The following is an 18505-nucleotide window of genomic DNA, read 5'->3' as shown; positions in this document are numbered from 1 at the left end:
CTGGTCTGCGGATCCTTTCTGTGCTCATCCTTTAAGTGGTTGCCGGACATTTTGGATTTGCGATTGAGGAAAACTCGGGCAGGGAAATCAAATGGTTTTCGTAACGTCGTCGTTTTTGAAAAGCTCTGTTTTCAAAATGTTTTCATCCACTATGGTCGGGCAAAGCCCGCGTTTTCAAATTCGTCCGGTTTTAACAGCGTTTTCGAAAAGCTCCGTTTTCGTGACGGATTAGTCTGGACGGTAGGCCTAACCGTAGCCGAAATAAAGCTGCGTTTCCAAATTTCTCTGGCGTAATGTAGACCGGGCCTAAGGGCTAGCAATACATGCAGTACAAGTTGAAATAAGGTAAGGATAATTTGAAACACCCTTTGTTAGGAAAATTTCCAAGTCAAAGGCCCTACTCAACGGCACCATAATGCATACGCATCTACATCAGTCTGAACTTAGTTAAGTCGGTAAAAATCGTGAGGTATCACACCAACTAGAAAAATCTCAATAAAAATAAATACAAATGGATATTAATTATAAAGAGTAAAAACGCACCCATTCTTACATCACCCTGAGTAGCGATCTCAAACCAGCCCAGGTTTAACCGGGACACCTGTCTGCCGTCTATCCACAGCTTGGCAGTTCCATCTGAGTGATCGTAGGACGCAGCAACGTAATTCCACTTTTTGAGCCGAATTTTGTCGCTTTCAATAGCGTAAGGTAAATTAGAAGCCAGGTTTTCAAACTTAGCAACAAGCTTGTTCGGGCTTTCAAGCCAGACGTAAACTCCTCTGTCATTCACTTTGTAATTAAACGGAGGTCCAGCAGAATTTTCATGTCGTATCCAGGCCACAAACGTCATGGAATTTCTGGCGTCGAGGCCTCCGTTGTTTCGGAACTCGGCGTAACTCGATGATGACCCGGAGAAGTAGAAGAATCCCGCGGGTTGCCCGAAGTCACTTGGCGCATACTTAACGCCTCTTATTTTTCCTGCCGGGTTCTTTTGCTGACTTATGTCCCTAGCACCGTATTGTTCGTTAAGAGGATAAAGGGCAATGGGTTCTGGTAGACCAGTATAAATCTTGTTAAGAACGTACACTGTTTTTTCAAACTTTTGACCACATCCCCATAATGCCAGCCAACATCCTAAGATGGCAGTAATCTGTGCTCCGGGGGGGGGGGGGGGGAGACAAGACGTAGCAGACCAAGTGAGACCTGGCACACAAAGGCCCTTATGGATTGCGCTAGTAAAAGTAGCGAATGTGTCATGTTAGTAGCACTGGTCTTCTTCGGTTTTGTTAGAATTGGTACCTCTTAGGGGTGAAATACATTTCAGGCCACGCCCACAAAATAATATCTTGATACCTCCTGAAGGTTCATTTCAAAATTTCCGACGAGCACCCCTGTGCCTTTAATATGGGATTCTCACCCCTGGCCACAGGAGATTACAGTTTCTCAACACTTCAAAGCATTCAGTGTTTTTTTTTCTGCCGAAAGTCAGATTTTTACTCGGGTTTCCGTAGGAAAGCCCGAGTTATAAAATGCAAGCGTTTTGGTCGCCAAAAGGGGAGTCATGGTCCCAGGCGTTCCATGCGTAGACCGTGGAAACTGGGGACGAGAAACGCGACATTGCTCGCTCATCGTGACAGAACGCGGTGTTTTGCGAAGAAAGTTTTGGTGAGAATCGCACCTTATACGTTCATCTCGCATACAAAGATGTCGATCGTTTTCAGAAAGGGCCAGTCCACGAATTATATTGCTTGAAAGTCAGCCAGGTAACCAAAGGTCAAGCTCGAAACGTTCTCGTGAGATAACAACTGAGCTGATCGCGGTATGAGTTCAAACTACGGAAGCACTGACAAAAAATAGGCAGTTAATGACTGCATGTGGCTACTGCTGTTGTTATTTAGGACATTGCAGTAAAACAAATCATATTACAATAAAACGAGCTAAATACGAAAACGCTTTTTGGACTGGTAGCTCATTAAAAACATGCGACTTGTTTCTTGCACCGCGCGAAATATGTCGATCTCCAAATTTGTAAAGATAAGACTTTCGGTAACTTGAATTAAATATCTTACCTCCAAGTTAGTTGGCTTTCTAGTAGAGTGCAGGAAAGAAAAAATACCGTGTGATTTTGGAGGCAAATTTTGCGGGAAAATTAAACCTTCTATTGTGCCGGGAATTGTGCGGGATTATTCACAAACCAATGTTATTGCCGAGTCTTAAGGAAAATCTGCATTGACGATAGTTTAGCCAAATTTATTTCACTAGTAGTTCAAGTATATTTAGCAGTCTTAGCAATCGCCAATTAATTTAGAAAACTGTGTCTGACTGCTAGAGAAAATGATGTTGCGTGATATCAACTAGACGAGTATGAAACCAAAATAAATAGAAAAAGCCGCATCTCCCCTTATAAATGAGTTCCTTTTTAAAAATAATCCTGCCTTGATTCAATAAAAATATGTAGGTTAAATATTTCTTCATAAATTGCGTTAAGGGTCGCAAATTCTCGGAAGTTATCCGCAAAAAACACAACTTGAAAGTTTATACAAATTAGGTGCAATGCAATTTGCGCCTTGTCTTAGAACTGTTGTTTTCGCGAAGAAGTCTATCTATTCGCACTCCAGAGGAGATAAGACTCTTGAAAAGGTTTTAAGATCGCAGCAAAAATGTTCAGCTGCACAATTTACTCGGATCGCCACGACCAGTAAACGAACTTCGTACAATTTCTGCTAGCATGTACAGTGTAATCGCCAAAAGTTGTAAAAAAAGATCTGGAAAATTCTTTGCAAACAAGTTCTCCATAAATGCGTAGACAGCTGTGCTTCATTCTTGAAACAAAATGGTTTAAACTCACAACTTGGAATAGGAGGATACTTAACGAAGCAACTATTGAATAGTAAATATCTAAGCGGAACTGTCTTGCTAAAATATCCTGATTCTTTAATTTGTTTTTATTATGTCTAATACGCGTTTTCGTAAAGCACGATTTGATATTGCGGTGCGAAGCCCGAGTAAAGGTTCTTAGAGCGTCTAGTTGAATAAAAGATGGACTGCTTTTTATAAGCTCGAAGTGAACCATTAATTTTGCCCGCAAGGAGCCGTTTTAACATATTGAATGCGATTGCCCCGCCGCTTCAGTCATCTCATCGCATATTTACTTTATTAGCTGTCGGCAACACAGACGAAAGAAAGTATATACAGCATATGATAAAAAAAAACAAAAAAAAAACAAGCATGTTCTTCAACCGTGTAATTGTGACTTAAATTGCCAATGAAAACTGAAACATACTGAAAACATGAAACGTGCCTATTGTGTAGCAATGACAGATGCTGTTGGACGCAAAAGTAACACTGTACTTCATGCCAGATAATAAGTGATAGGGCTGGACAGGCTAAAGGGAATTTCAAATGTCAGTATAGCTACTGCACACTGGAAATATGAAATGACAACTGGCTCTATTTCTTTCATAAGATACATGTTTTGTATCACGTATATAAATAAAAAACAACACCCCGTGACCAGTCGAAATTGAAAGCGTATCCCACGGTTCGAAAGTCTGATAACTCTTGTGTCAATGTTACTTTGAAGGAGATGCTGTTTCAGCTGACAGAGGGTAGAAACTTGAATTTCTTGTAAAACGGTAAGTACAATAAGTTTTACCTTACTTTTAAACTAGAGAACTAACTAGACTTACATAACATATGGATTTAGTCAAGCCTAAACGCGGAGCTCCTGGGCCGCTTTGTTCAAAACTCGATTAAGCTAACTCACGGTAAGCGAGAATTTTGATTTGAGTTTTGTAACTTTGGGGTGAGGTTTTCTGTTTATATTTTTGGCCTTCTGTTTTGATTTTGAACAATCTCAAACTACACCGGGGGTCTTGACCCTAAAGCAGTGAAAAACACTTGTATAGAAGATAAATTTACACTTCGGTTAACTTTTAATTTCCGAACAACCCGGCCCAGAGGCCCGTTTCCCGAAGGTCCCGAAAAGCAACTGTTTTATTCACATATTCTTAATACGAACAGAGTTTCTCTTCATACGAGAAGTTTCAGGCGTATACACCTCTCTGTCTTTAGATACCGATTAACTAACAATGGCTTTCCGGACCCGAACAGTTTCCGGGGCTTTCGAGAAACCGGTCCCTGATTACAACAAATTGACCTGACATGAGCCCGCGATCCAATCGAAAACAAGTACCTGGTCAGTGGTCAGCTTTAAAAAAACACATTACCTCGATGAGCTATAAACCTAAGCGCGATATAGCAAGTGATACTGGTCAGAGGATGCCTTGTATTGACAGGTGTGAATTCACCATAACGTGGATGTCAAATATCAAAGACGTACGCTGTAAACCAAGACTTGGTATTGGGTGGAGTATGACCGCCATGTTGCGCGACATCGTCGCCGTCCTCGTTGGTTGTACACGCCAGCGATTCATGCCGCTAGTCATGATGACCACGAAAAAAGAGTTGCGTGGGTTTCTATTCCTATGCATGCATGTGGTTCTGTTCCTATAGTTATGGTGCTACGCTATCAAGACAAATGACATTTTTGACAATTATAAATTGTCCACTGAGAGATTTAAACTCGTGGGTGGGCGCTCAAAGGAAAACTTATCCTTGATTCCCAGTAAAGTAATAATGTCAAATAGAGGAATTTAGACTTGTCTCTTAGTAGAAAGCTATCCGTTTTATAGTTTAGTATCTTGATGTTAGTTAAAGCATGGAATAGCAGATATGAACAAGGCTGTGATGGTTCTTCTGTTATCTTCCAGACAAACTCCTTGAACTACTTGTTGTGATCTGACGAGCTGTAACAGGTTTTAATTGTAGGTTTTTCCTTTCACTCCGAAAAGGAATTGGTGGTGAGTACACATTTGATTTGATTCAGGCTCCCTCTAATATTAAATATCCTCGTCAATTGATTGCTTATTATTTTTACCTACATACACAATTTAATGAGCCTCGCCCCTGAGATAGTCAGGGGGGACTCACTTTCATACGCTGTATGGGTAAGTGTGGCCTCAAACGAGATACTTTTTGAGCAGTCTTGGTCAAAAATTAGTCACAGATCTTGGCCATTTTGGTTTCAGGATATAGCGTATGGATTTTGGACTCTAGTCAACAATTAGGTATGATTATTATAAGAAACCTTTCTTGTGGTTCTTGCACATCGTTTGGGAAGGGCGATCTTGGTACAATTTTTAAAAAAATTGAGAATTTGAGGGACTTGATTTTGTTTTATCCAAACCGAAGCAGCGCCGAGCTTGGATCAAGTCTGAATTTGATTATTGTTGTTTGGTCAGGGCTGAATTAACAGGATAGAGAAAATCGCATATTTTCGCCATTTTCGGTATGGGTTTCAAGACGCGGGCAACGTACCCCCCTCCCCCCAATTTCGGAGAATATCACCACCACCAACCTCCCCCCCCTCTCCCCCCGGACAATATTTCTGCAGTGAACTGGCCCTCTTATTATTTTTTTTTTTTTTCGCAGCCATTAAGTGAAGGATTCATCTTTGGTTAAATTTGTACTTAGAAGAAGCAAGGAACCCCTGAAACTCTTCATTGGTGAATATATATTATTGTTCGATTTTCATCGACGTAATTTATCTTAATAAGGAGAAAATACAAAGGATGCCCACTGCTCATGTTTCTGGGAAAAACATAGCCTCTACACGCTTTCTAAACATTCAGTTTTCTAATGAAGAGAAATCGGATCTACGTATGTCAATTTAAACTGCACTTGACTGATTTTTCATGACGAAAAAGCCAAAACTGACGCTCAAACATAGGGACTTGGTTAGCTCAGGTCTGAGGGAAATTCTACGTTCATAGCGTTATCACAGTGAAGAAAATTCATATATTGTTTCTAATAATTTACTTTCTGTTCTTTTTATTGTCACTTTGCATTGGGAGGATATTTTTACGCCATTAACAATTCCTTGTCCTTTTTAAAGGAAGATCCCTTTTGCTGATCCAGCCTAAATTGGATTTCATTCTGATTTTGACTCATCAAGTAACGGAGGGCAAGAGCAGTAAACGTAACCGGGCTTGTTTAAAACACGAAATGGCGAAATGACGAAATGACGAAATGGCGAAATGGCGAAATGGCGAAATGGCGAAATGGCGGAATGGTTCTAAAGATAAGAGCCAAAGTTTTAAGATATAACCGCTCCAGTAAAAGTTGCAATTGTTGCCCAATTTTTTCTGTTTGGGAACGGAGCATTTAATTTTGAGTTCAGGGGGAGAGGGGTGGGGGTTTCGACACTTTCTTTCGAGGAAGAATTTTTTTCCTGCATTGGTACTTGCTATTGTTTCGTTTACAAATCTTACCTTGTATCTATTTGATAGAAACATCCAACGTCACTCCGTTTCTGTGCAAAGCACATGTTTGCCAAATACTGTGTATAAACTTCATCGCGAATATCAAGAATATCCTAGGGGTCTCAAAACGCGCCCCGTTAACAGAGAGAAACTGGAATCCAAATTACCCAAAGGTCAGTGACCGCGAACCTGTGATTGTAGATGTTTCGTTTATTTGTCGGGATTAATGTACAGAATAAATTCGGCATCTCGCCATTTCGCCATTTCGTCATTTCGCCATTTCGTTATTTCGCCATTTCGCCATTTCTTCATTTCGTCATTTCACCATTTCGTGTTTTAAATACGCCCAACATAACCTAAATATAAAATATCGTCTATTTGATGCTCTCGTTTTATATGTTTACTGTGCGTTAAAAATGCCTCTCAGTAGTTATGAAAATAAAGTACTAATGTATCCTTGTCCTTTTTAGGGGAAGAGCCTTGTTGCTCACAAGGGTGAAGTTAACGTTGGATTTCGGTCCGAAGCTCACTTCTCAAGTAACGGATAGAATAGTAAGTTTAAGCACTGCTTTTGTGACCATAAATATTAATTTGAAATACTGAAAGCATGAAGTAATAATGGTAATGTTCAGTATACACAAGTCATGCTTTAGAAAGCAATCCTTGGTGACTTTCAGTTTCATATGCGTAGAATTTGCCGATTTCCGTGTCAATTTTGTCTGTGAACAGGAGGCTTTACGCCTATCTTTGTCTGTTATTAAGACCCGGGATCAAGACTTCCAGTTTTGCGTGTTTCTGTTAGCTTACCTTCGCGGATCGGCGGAAAATTTCAATTTGCTTGCTTCTGTTTTTGCGAATTTTGAGGTATTTTTGTCTTACTTTGGTCTGTGGCTTTCAATTTCTAAGGGGTTTACCTTTATCTGCATATTTCAATTTGGTACCAGTGTCTTTCCTTTATGATTAAATTTTGGCATTGTGTTTCTATATCTGCATGGAGTTAGAGGCAAAACCAGAGTTATTAAGGAAATACGTGTCTTGAATGAACTAGACTGTCCACAGTCCCCTATTTTTCCACGAGATCGTAGATGTCGATCGTTGAGTTCGATGGGCCGCCATTTGGTCTCTTAATGCGAGCGAAACAAGGGAGAATACAAAATGCCCGTGGGTAGTGGCGGTGGGGTTAATAGCGTGGGGGTGACGGGGCGGAAAAAATAGGGAGACTGTAACAGCTTCCTTCTGTCTGGTGTTCGCTGCGTTAGTTGCTCCAGCAACGGCAACACCTGATTGGTCGAAGGGACAATAGAGTTCATCAGAGCGTAGCAGTGCGTTGTCAACTTGAGTAACAGAAAGTGACATTCATAACTTCGCGGCTCAGACCAAAATGGCATCGATTTCAAGAGAATTTTTTATTTTGATCGTCTGTCTGCCTCTTGTCTTGGAGGATTGGTGTTAAAGCGCGAGCAAAAGGAGGACGTTTACTGTTTACTCGAAGGAAAATACGTTTTTGGCGGTTCTTCCAACTGATTTTGTCAAGAGTTTAATTTATCAAAGTTTCGTTTTGGCGAAGGAAATGGCTGAAAGCTCCGTTGGTTGTTGTTATTTCGGACTGAAATTTTACAATTAATGCCACAAAGACGGCACGCATCTGAATAATGGGAATTCTCTGCTGGCTTTGCCGCTTTTTTTGGAGCCAGAGAAGAGTACTTCCGTCCTGCATACATTCCACTCAACTTAGTAAACCTTCAAAATGTTTCGAATTTCACAACACAGTAACGTGGATTCATATCATCATCCCTGATTTGACAGGTTTTTTCTCAGGGGAGGAGATTGTTAATTGATTTGATTAACGGAGGTGCCAAACTGGCGGCCGCGCCCCTTGAACACGAGAAAGAGTGAAGCTGGTACAGTCTCCCTATTTTTTCCGCCAGCCGTGCCCTCCACCACCCCTACCCACGGGCATTTTGTACTCTATCCAGTTTCGCTCGCATCAAGAGACCAAGATGGCGGCCCGTCGAGCTTAACGATCGACATCTACGATCTCACGGAAAAATAGGGGACTGTGAACAGTCTATGAATGAACTTATAATGGTTTTTATGTTGTCTAATGGATAAACGAAGTCCAGTGTAAACAGACACTGTCGTTGCACCTTTTGTATTCTTGAAACCGAGAGAACAGGAAGTGGTGAGTGTTTACTGTGTTATTGGTTCTTGTTCAAACATGAATGACCTTATATATTAATGGCAGGAAATTATTTCTGGAAGTCGCTAATCGTGTTTCCATGCCAACAATTTCTAACAGCAAAATATGAAAGTACTATTTCACTTCCCTCTAAGATTTTGTCTTTCTGATGAGGGCCGAGGAAATGTATAACAGACTATTTAGTGCTTAATTATGCGCATGTCTGGATAGACATATTGTTGAGAACGTTTTCAATTGATTAAATTAATTATTGTATATTAAGAACACTACAGACGAAATAACCACCTTGTGTTGTAATCAACTGTAAAACCGAGAATAATTTGGATTTCGAGTTCATGAATTTCAAGACCTTAACATTGTCCGTTCATAAAAAGGCTTTATCTAAAATATGTAGCGATAATTTCTATCATGAAATAACTCGATAAGTAACAGAAGCAGACATTTTTTCAGTATACGAGTGTTTTAGTAAAGCAAACATGTTCCTGTTACAATCATAACAACAACAGTTGACAAATGGATAACTGGACTTGTTTCCAAGTTTGTGTACCTTTTTATTCTATGTTCTATTCTGACAGAAGTAATTGACATGAACAACGTAGACGAAGTCATACAAGTCATCTCAATCGGCCTCATTATCGCTGATTTCCTTCTCAACACTAATCGATTTCTAAAAGCCATCGGATTATGCAAGGAATGCTTGTTCATTCTCAAAGACACAGCAGGTTTAAAAGACAAGAAAATAAGCAAATCATTCTACACAAGGATATATTTTACCATGTTGAAGGCTTGCAGTATTTTCAACGATAACACAAACGCCATAAGATATGCAGAAAAAATTCTCCAAATTCAGCGTGAAAGTGGCAAAAGACTTGAAGAATGTGAGCTAAGTATAGTTCTTGCAGGAATTTATCGCCATCAGAGTAAATACGCCCAAGCAAAACAAATCTATGAAAAAGCGCTCCTAATCAGTAGAGAAATCGGTCACAGAGAAGCAGAAGCGTGCTGTTCCAGAAGCCTTGGAACCGTCTATACATCAGTTGGCGAATATGAGAAGGCTACAGAACATTTCAAGAAATCACTTGCAATCAACAAAGAAATTGGAAACAGAAATGGAGAAGCTAGCTGTTACGTAGGCCTTGGAACCGTCTATACATCAATTGGCGAACACGAGAAGGCTAGAGAACATCTTGAGAAATCACTTGCGATCCAGAGAGAAGTTGGGGACAGAAATGGAGAAGCTGTGTCTTACGCAAATCTTGGAAATGTGTATACATCAGTTGGCGAATATGAGAAGGCTAGAGAACATCTCGAGAAGTCACTTGCCACCCAGAAAGAGATTGGAGACAGAAATGGAGAAGCTGCCTGTTACACGAACCTTGGAACTGTGTATCTATCAGTTGGCGAATATGAGAAGGCTAGAGGACATCTCGAGAAATCACTTGCGATCCAGAAAGAAATTGGGCACAGACGTGGAGAAGCTGCATCTTACGGAAATCTTGGAAATGTGTATACATCAGTTGGCGAATATGAGAAGGCTAGAGAATATCTCGAGAAATCACTAGCGATCCTCATAGAAATTGGGGACAGAAATGGAGAAGCTGTGTCTTACGCAAATCTTGGAAATGTGTATCTTTCAGTTGGCGAATATAAGAAGGCTAGAGAACATCTCGAGAAATCACTTGCGATCCAGAAAGAAATTGGGGACAGACGTGGAGAAGCTGCATCTTACGGAAATCTTGGAAATGTGTATACATCAGTTGGCGAATATGAGAAGGCTAGAGAACATCTCGAGAAGTCACTTGCCACCCAGAAAGAGATTGGAGACAGGAATGGAGAAGCTGCCTGTTACACGAACCTTGGAACTGTGTATCTATCAGTTGGCGAATATGAGAAGGCTAGAGGACATCTCGAGAAGTCACTTGCGATCCAGAAAGAAATTGGGGACGGAAGTGGAGAAGCTACGTCTAACGCAAATCTTGGAAATATGTATCTATCAGTTGCTGAATATGAAAAGGCTAGAGAACATATCGAGAAATCACTCGCGATCCAGAAAGAAATTGGGGACAGAAGTGGAGAAGCTAAGTCTAACGCAAATCTTGGAAATGTGTATGGATTAGTTGGCGAATATGAGAAGGCTAGAGAACATCTCGAGAAATCACTCGCGATCAAGAAAGAAATTGGGGACAGAAGTGGAGAAGCTAAGTCTTACGCACTCCTTGCAAATGTGTATAGATCAGTTGGCGAATATGAGAAGGCTAGAGAACATCTCGAGAAAGCACTTGCGATCCACAAAGATATTGGAGACAGAAATGGAAAAGCTGATTGTTACGGAAGCCTTGGAACTGTCTATAGATCAGTTGGCGAATATGAGAAAGCTGAAGAACATCTTGAGAAATCACTAGCGATCCACAAAGAAATTGGAGACAGAAATGGAGAAGCTGTGTCTTACGCAAATTTTGGATATGTGTATCTATCAGTTGGCGAATATGAGAAAGCTAGAGAACATCTCGAGAAATCACTTGCGATCCAGAAAGAAATTGGGGACAGACGTGGAGAAGCTGCATCTTACGGAGATCTTGGAAATGTGTATACATCAGTTGGCGAATATGAGAAGGCTAGAGAACATCTCGAGAAATCACTTGCGATCGAAAAAGAAATTGGGAACAGACGTGGAGAAGCTGGGTCTTACGCAAATCTTGGAAATGTGTGTCTATCAGTTGGCGAATATGAGAAGGCTAGAGAACATCTCGAGAAAGCACTTGCGATCCACAAAGATATTGGAGACAGATATGGAAAAGCTACTTGTTACGGAAGCCTTGGAATCGTCAATACATCAGTTGGCGAATATGAGAAGGCTAGAGAACATCTCGAGGAATCACTAGCGATCCACAAAGATATTGGAGACAGAAATGGAGAAGCTGCGTCTTACGCAGGTCTTGGAAATGTGTATCTAGCAGTTGGCGAATATGAGAAGGCTTCATACTACAATGAAAAATCATTGGCCATCAGCAAAAATATTGGTGACAGACAAAAAATAGCTTTATCTTACCTAAGGATGGGAAGTAAACTTCACTCTCTTGGAAAGTACTACAGCGCTAATGAATGTAATAAGAAAGCTATTGTCATCTTAACAGACATTGGAGACAGAAAAGGGGTCGCCCAATTTTACCTGAACCAAGGTGACGTGGAGTTGGCGGTAGGTAACTTAATCAAGGCAAAAGAATATTATGAAAGCAGTCTTTCAAAAAGCAAAGAAATTGGAAACAGAAAAACAGAAGTATATGGTTATGCTTCGCTTGGAAAGTGGTTTTTCAAGCAGTCTGATTATGATAGAGCGGAAGAATATATCAAGGACGCACTTGCATTAAGTGAGAAGATTGGAGACATTGCGATTCAGTTCCTTTCGCTCGAAATGATGGCACACATTAGAATGAAAGAAGGAAAGATTCAGGAAGCGATCTCGTATTTCCTTTCTGGTATTGAAAAATGCGAGGAAATGCGCGGCTCTCTCCGCGACAACGATCAATTTAAAATTTCCTTTTCTGACCACAATATTGGTTCCTACAGAGATCTCAGTGCGTTGCTCTGTGAAACCGGGAATCCTACTGAAGCTCTGTATGTTTCAGAGCTATCGAGGGCCAGGGCTTTGGCAGATTTAATGTCAGCTCAGTACTCTCAGTACTCTGTGGAGAATCAAATCTTAGCTGATCCTCGGACATGGGATGGTCTTGAAAGCACCGTGGCCAAAATATGCAATCGCACCTGTCTGTACGTCTCATATCATTCTGACAGTATATATTTGTGGATTCTCAAAGCAGGCGGAGTCACACATTTTCAGGAGATTGAAGTAAATGATTTAATTGCTGGCGAAGGATTAAGTCAACAAGTGGAAGACTTTTTTGATTTCAGAAGTTTTGGCGTTTTACCAGACGAGATTTGCGAAGACCGATCTTTACACGTTTTGCAGCCAGAATCCAACACATGCGAGAAAGATAGCCATGAAAGTTGGCGAATTGGAAACGAAAGTAAAGACAACGAAGGACCCAAAATGAACCTTCCTATCTGTTACAAACTTATTATCGCTCCAGTGGTGGGCTTTCTTGAGGGCCCTGAAATCATCATTGTTCCTGATCGCGCTTTATACCAAATTCCATTTGCCGCCTTAACTGATAGAAGCGGAAAGTACTTATCCGAGACTTTCAGGATTCGTGTTGTTCCTTCTTTAACAACTCTCAAGCTCATTAATGAAAGTCCAGCAGACTATCACCGTCAGACTGGTGCTTTGATAGTGGGAAATCCTGATGTTGGTGAAGTGCATTTCAAAGGAAAACTCACGATCATTTCGCGACTGCAATGTGCAGAAAACGAAGCGAGGATGGTAGCAAATAAGCTGGGTGTCGAGCCTTTGTTAGGACAGCAAGCAACTAAGCAGGCAGTACTTCAAGCGATGAATTCAGTAGCCCTGATTCATTTAGCCGCACACGGCGATGCTGAGAGAGGAGAAATTGCCCTTGCACCATCGTTTCGTCATCCTAACGGAATACCTCAAGAAGGACTCTACTTATTGACTATGTCTGACATTTCTAAAGTCCAACTGCGAGCTAAACTGGTAGTCCTTAGCTGTTGTCATAGTGCCCGTGGACAGACAAAAGCCGAAGGAGCTGTTGGAATTGCCCGAGCATTCTTAGGATCTGGCGCACGCTCAGTGTTGGTGGCACTGTGGGCCCTGGATGACAAATCAACAGAGCAGTTAATGACTCATTTCTACGATCACCTATTGGCTGGGGAAAATGCTGGTGAATCTCTACACGAGGCCATGAAGTGGATGAGAAGAAAGGGCTATGGTGTGAATCAGTGGGCACCGTTTATACTAATTGGAGATGACGTGACGTTTGATTTTGGAAAGAAAGGTATGATTCAATGAAAGCACGTGCCTTTCTATTTCTAGCAATGGGCTATTAAGTCATAATTTTCCATACATGTTAACGATCAATGTATTCTCAGACAGTTTTAATAGGGCTAGGTTTCCATATGTAATTACTTCCTAACATTTGTCGTTTGATCTTGTGCGACTGATGTATTTTATTTTACAACTGATAACTAGTTCTGTCGGTCATGTGAGTGTAGACCATTAAAAGTAACGTGTAATGTAACGCAATTTTTGAAAGAAAACAAAAAGTGAAGCGTGTTCTGAGCAACAGTAGCAGACCAAATCTTTCCATATTTTCCATGGGAGCCTCAAGTTACCGTGATGTTTTATGACGGTAAAATTCATGGCTTTAACTCATTTACTTGGGCGAGAAAATGACAACAGGTTTTCTTGTTTTATACAGAGATAAAATATACCATCGAGCCAATCAGGGGGCGCGCAGAATCTGATGTGTTAAACGTAACTCAGTTTTGTAATCAGGCAGCTGTTTTTGTAAGAAAATGCTTAACTGAGACCAGGAGCCATAATCGGGGACGGAGACCGTAAGCGCACGCCATCTCTAGTGTTGGGGCTGTCCCTATGATATGAGAGAATTGTTCTTTTTTTGGAACAAATTGCGCGATCTCGTGCGGCACACGCGCGTACATGCTGCGAGGAATTTTGCGGATGTAGCGCGGGGAAATGGCGCCCGAAATTTCCGAAATGTTTGATGCTTTTGGCCCACAACTCAATACGTTAATGTCTGGAATTTTACTTCAGTATTTTCGTAGTAAGCTGCTCCAGTTTGAGTTAAGTAAGACAGTGTCGAATTTAGTTATGTGCCGCTTTATGATATTATCACTGCCCAAGTTGTGTTCCGCAGTTTCTTTTATAAGAGTTCCACATTACTCCACTCCAAGTTTCACATATGTTGAAGATTAACAGCTTGTTCAAAACACAGCAAAAAACTAGTTCGATATATCTGGATATAGCAGCGTTTCAGGACTTCAAAGTTTCCCTCCTCTCGCCACATGAACACGCTTGCAAGGATTTCGCCAGAGGCAGACCGAAAAGAAAAAAATAACAATAGCAAGTTTGAGTTTCGCCTGAATTGTAAGCAACGCTTGTTGTTTTATCAAGGCCCGATAAGTGACAATAAATTTGATGTCTGTAGATGCTGCTCAGTTTTATTTCTGTAAAACTCCAATAAATTGTCTGTTGTTGATGAATAAGAGCGCCCGCCGATGCGTGTTTTGTACAGTCAGTAAAACATGACAAATTGGACTTGAAACGTACATCGAACTCATATAATATCTCATATAATATCTCTAGTTTTTAAATATGTTTAAGGTTGATAAATGTTTGAGAAAATATTAAAAGCTTAGCTAAAAATATGTGAATAAAGCAGAAAAATCAGCAAAATTACGATGACGCTTTCTTTAATCAACTCGAATAACGATTTCGATTTTGTTGATTGAGTTATCAAAACTCCTTGTCTATTTTATTTTGGCAGTGTAAAATTTCACTATGTTAATAGCCTTTTGGCTATTATGTTAGTAGCCTTTTGGCGTTGGTGAAAATTGTTGCAGCATCTCAGCAAAAAAGGTAACGAAAGAAATCTTTGTCAAGATTTGTTGACAATTGAAAACACGGACTCGGATTTGAAAGTGCACGCACCGCACTATGCAAATGAGCTACTTAATGTACGCATCAGACTTTCCTTTCAAAAACTTTTGCTAACTCGCCAAACAAACCGAAACAGTAAGAAACTATCAAAAACAGGGTTTGGTTATGATTAAGCATTGTTGGGGAAACTCACAAATTAACTCGATACCAGAGTAAAGAGGTTTCTTACATAACTTTTCTTTACATAACAAACGCAAAAGCTTAATACGCGCACAACAGATATTATTCATTCATAGCGCGAAATTGAAGTTATGTTTTCGACCATAAAAAACTCATCTCTTCCATTAGCTCAGAGCATATAACTACATATTCGCTGTGAAAAATCTGCAAGAGAATCTCGCAACTCTCACCATTTCCCCACGCAACGTGACAACATCCACGCGAGAGCCCCCGACATGTGCGTGGATCCGCGCGAATATATGACGTCAGGATGGCACAATTTGTTCTAAAAATAGAAAAATTGTCCCATATCATAGGTGCGCGCGAATCCCAAGACCTACGATCTCGGTCTCCTATTATGGCTCCTGCTAAAACCTATTAATGTTACTGAACATTAGCGTGGTTATATGACTTTATTTTTTAGTGTTTTTTGCTTATTTCCTCTGTCATGCAGGTGTCGCCAAGAGTGAACAGGACGACAGCGAGTGATCCCCATGGAAAAGCGCCAGGACTTCATCGGAAAGTGTTAGTGCTTTTGCGAAGTTGGATAGAAATTATGATCGAGAATTTCTTCAACGATTACATTTCGCTTATAAGTTTCAGTTTTTCTTATTTGTTTTCTTAGCGACGAAAGAAGATTTCAAACTTTCCCGGATACTGCAGTGTACAGCTCAAATAACTCTCAAATAACTGCCTAAACCAGAAAAACCTCAGTGCTTAAGGTAAATTCTTGCATGGTATCGAACGTTTACACGTGATGATAGAAATTGTTCTGAATCTTCTCTTTTAGGAAAAATATAAAGTGTACTGTAATACCAAAGTGACGCTTAACAGACAAACCTAATGTCTTACCAGCGAAACGTGCTGTTAAACTTGTAAATAGTGTACATAAAAAGAATACTGACACTTTGTAGCAATTGTTAATGAGGAAAGTAGGATTTTAAAGTAAATTATAGTGTCAGAAACAACATGAACCTTTGCCGTAAGTTGTTAAATTTCTGAAGAAAGTTTATGCAACTGTACGTGTTCTGCACATCTTTTGTTGGCATTTTTAAACGTTAAACCAAAAGGAAGTACTGTAATAAGCATATTGTATGACAAAGACAGAGAGAATTGGTAAAAATTTCAACTGTCAGCTGACAAAATAACCCGTTTTTTTAACTTATAGCTAAGATCTGAAATCCGTAAAGAGTTTATTGCAAGAAAAGGACAGGAATTTGAACTGATAGCCTTGACACTACGTCGGAGAAATTTGAAAATGGGCAGCTTTATCCTGCGGTTAGGCCTACCGTCTACACAAATCCTTCTCGAAAACGAAGCTTTTAGAAAACGTTCTTCGAAACAGAAGAAATTTGAAAACGCCGGCTTTGCGTTTTAGTTTTGGAAGAAAAACACTTTGAAAACAGAGCTTTTCAAAAACGATGACATCACGATATAATTCGGGTGATTTCCCTTTCCCAGTTTTCTGAAACAGAAGTCCATATAAAGACCGGTGATTATTTTGTTTTCAAATTTCGCCGACGTAGCATGAAATGGGGCCTGAGAAATTCAAACAAGATTTAACTAAGAACCGAGATTCCAGCTTCTCTTTCCAGATCCTTCTTGTTCTTATCAGTCAAAACGGAACTCACTTCGTTAAAGAAAAGTCGTACGAGTAGGTGATGACGTAAGCTCATTTGGGGGAATCCGTCAGTTCTTGTTTATTACCTAATCACCAAAAATGAAACGTAAATTGCTTATTGAATTAATACAGGAAATCTCCCTCTGTAAATAAAGTTATTGTTATTTTGTTATTCTGTAGAAAATATTTATAGCCTTTCCAAGGGAAACAGGTATTGGGATTATTAATAGAGAGCTTCAGAGATCCATTACGGTTGTGCCGTAATGAAAAGAACAAAGTGTCTCCACGTAATAATAATAGTACAAATCTTGGTGCATGGTACAAATTCTTAGCTGACTTTTTAAAAAAATCAACGTGAAATTCAAACCAAATTTAGGGTATCTTGTGGTTAGAAAGTGAACCACAAGATTGACTTTTTTTCTGTTTCTCTTTGGAGTAAAATGCTTTCTTTCCATATTCAGTTGGAGCTAGTTCTTAAAACTGATAGACGTACTGATTGGTCTTAGGTAATTGCGAGATTCGGTACAATCATTAAAATGTAAATTCTCATATTTTACTGGGCGTCGTCCTTCGCGTCGTCCATCTCATTGCTTATTCGAGTTCCGTATTGCCTTGCATGTCACGTGTCTGTCGTTCTCCCGGGGGTAACCGTGATAAAAAAATTCTTGTCTGATGAGAACACACACCACACCCCACACCGACCATTTGAGCAGTTGGATGTGGTCGTAAGGCGTAATTCACGTCTTCATGAATGGTAGGGCAGGGTTAATTCACGCAATTAATAATTACCTGTCAATAGCTTTTTCAGGAGAAAGAATCGAACTCAGGCAGCAATGAGATCCTGCCGAGAAGCCATTTTTCAGGTTAGGGGTAGACTACCCAACCAGTAGAACTTCCCTTGGAGAATACATTTTTAATGAAGTAGGTTTGTCTGAACCAAAGGCGTCGCTAATATTACTATTAGCTGTCAGCAACACAGACGAAAGGAAGTTAGTAAAACTTTACTCATTGAGTCATGCATGCATACATGTACAGTATATATTTATAAGACAAACATGTACCTTAATTGTGTAATTGTAACTTGTATTGCGAATGAAACTGAAACACGAGGAAAAAATTAAATGTGCCGACTGGGTAACATGGCAGAACCTATACGCCAAAATGAGACTGTGTCCAAATGCCACAAAATAAGTGAGACAGTTGGATAAGCAGAAGGGAATTACAAATACCAGTTTCACTGCTGCACGATGCAAACGCTTAAATAACTACTCGTTCCGTCTCTTTAGTTTGATACTTGTTCTAAATGTAGATATATAAAAAGACGTCTTAGCCAGTCGAAATCAAAAGCGTATCCCATGGTTCGAAAGTCTTATATCGGGTGCATCGTTTTTTTTTTTTTGAAGAAGAAGCCGTTTTAGCTGCTAGAGGTTAAAAATCTTAATTTTATTGTCATTTGAATTTCTTATATGGTGGTACGCTCAGCAAGTTAAACTTTAGTCTTGAACTAAAGAACTAACCAAAAATACTTTGATTTATCTTTAGCATAAACTATATCCGGGTTACCTCGTTCCTAGCCCTCATCATTTGCCACGCGGGCGCCGAGGACT

General features: G+C 40.1%; 1 protein-coding gene and 1 long non-coding RNA gene across 2 annotated transcripts; both read left to right on the top strand.

The window, feature by feature from the left end:
• Positions 1-3357: 3357 nt before the first annotated feature.
• Positions 3358-5812, top strand: LOC149114413 (uncharacterized). The gene is made up of 3 exons (XR_016206459.1): positions 3358-3635; positions 4773-4862; positions 5494-5812. It is a non-coding gene; the product is annotated as an uncharacterized LOC149114413 (long non-coding RNA).
• A 3184-nt stretch (positions 5813-8996) lies between these two features.
• On the top strand, positions 8997-17070 carry LOC110064877 (uncharacterized). The gene is made up of 2 exons (XM_089286875.1): positions 8997-13433; positions 15732-17070. Exons 1-2 carry the CDS (start codon positions 9110-9112, stop codon positions 15764-15766), a joined length of 4359 nt encoding a protein of 1452 aa, XP_089143001.1. The 5' UTR covers positions 8997-9109; the 3' UTR covers positions 15767-17070.
• The last annotated feature ends 1435 nt before the right edge of the window (positions 17071-18505 follow it).

This window comes from Orbicella faveolata, unplaced genomic scaffold, assembly GCF_042242905.1.
Source record: "Orbicella faveolata isolate gen_17 unplaced genomic scaffold, um_ofav_v1 contig_14, whole genome shotgun sequence".
NCBI classification, from domain to species: Eukaryota; Metazoa; Cnidaria; class Anthozoa; order Scleractinia; family Merulinidae; genus Orbicella; species Orbicella faveolata.
The sequence above is the reverse complement of the archived record's forward strand: the minus strand, read 5'-3'. Positions and strand labels throughout refer to the sequence as shown.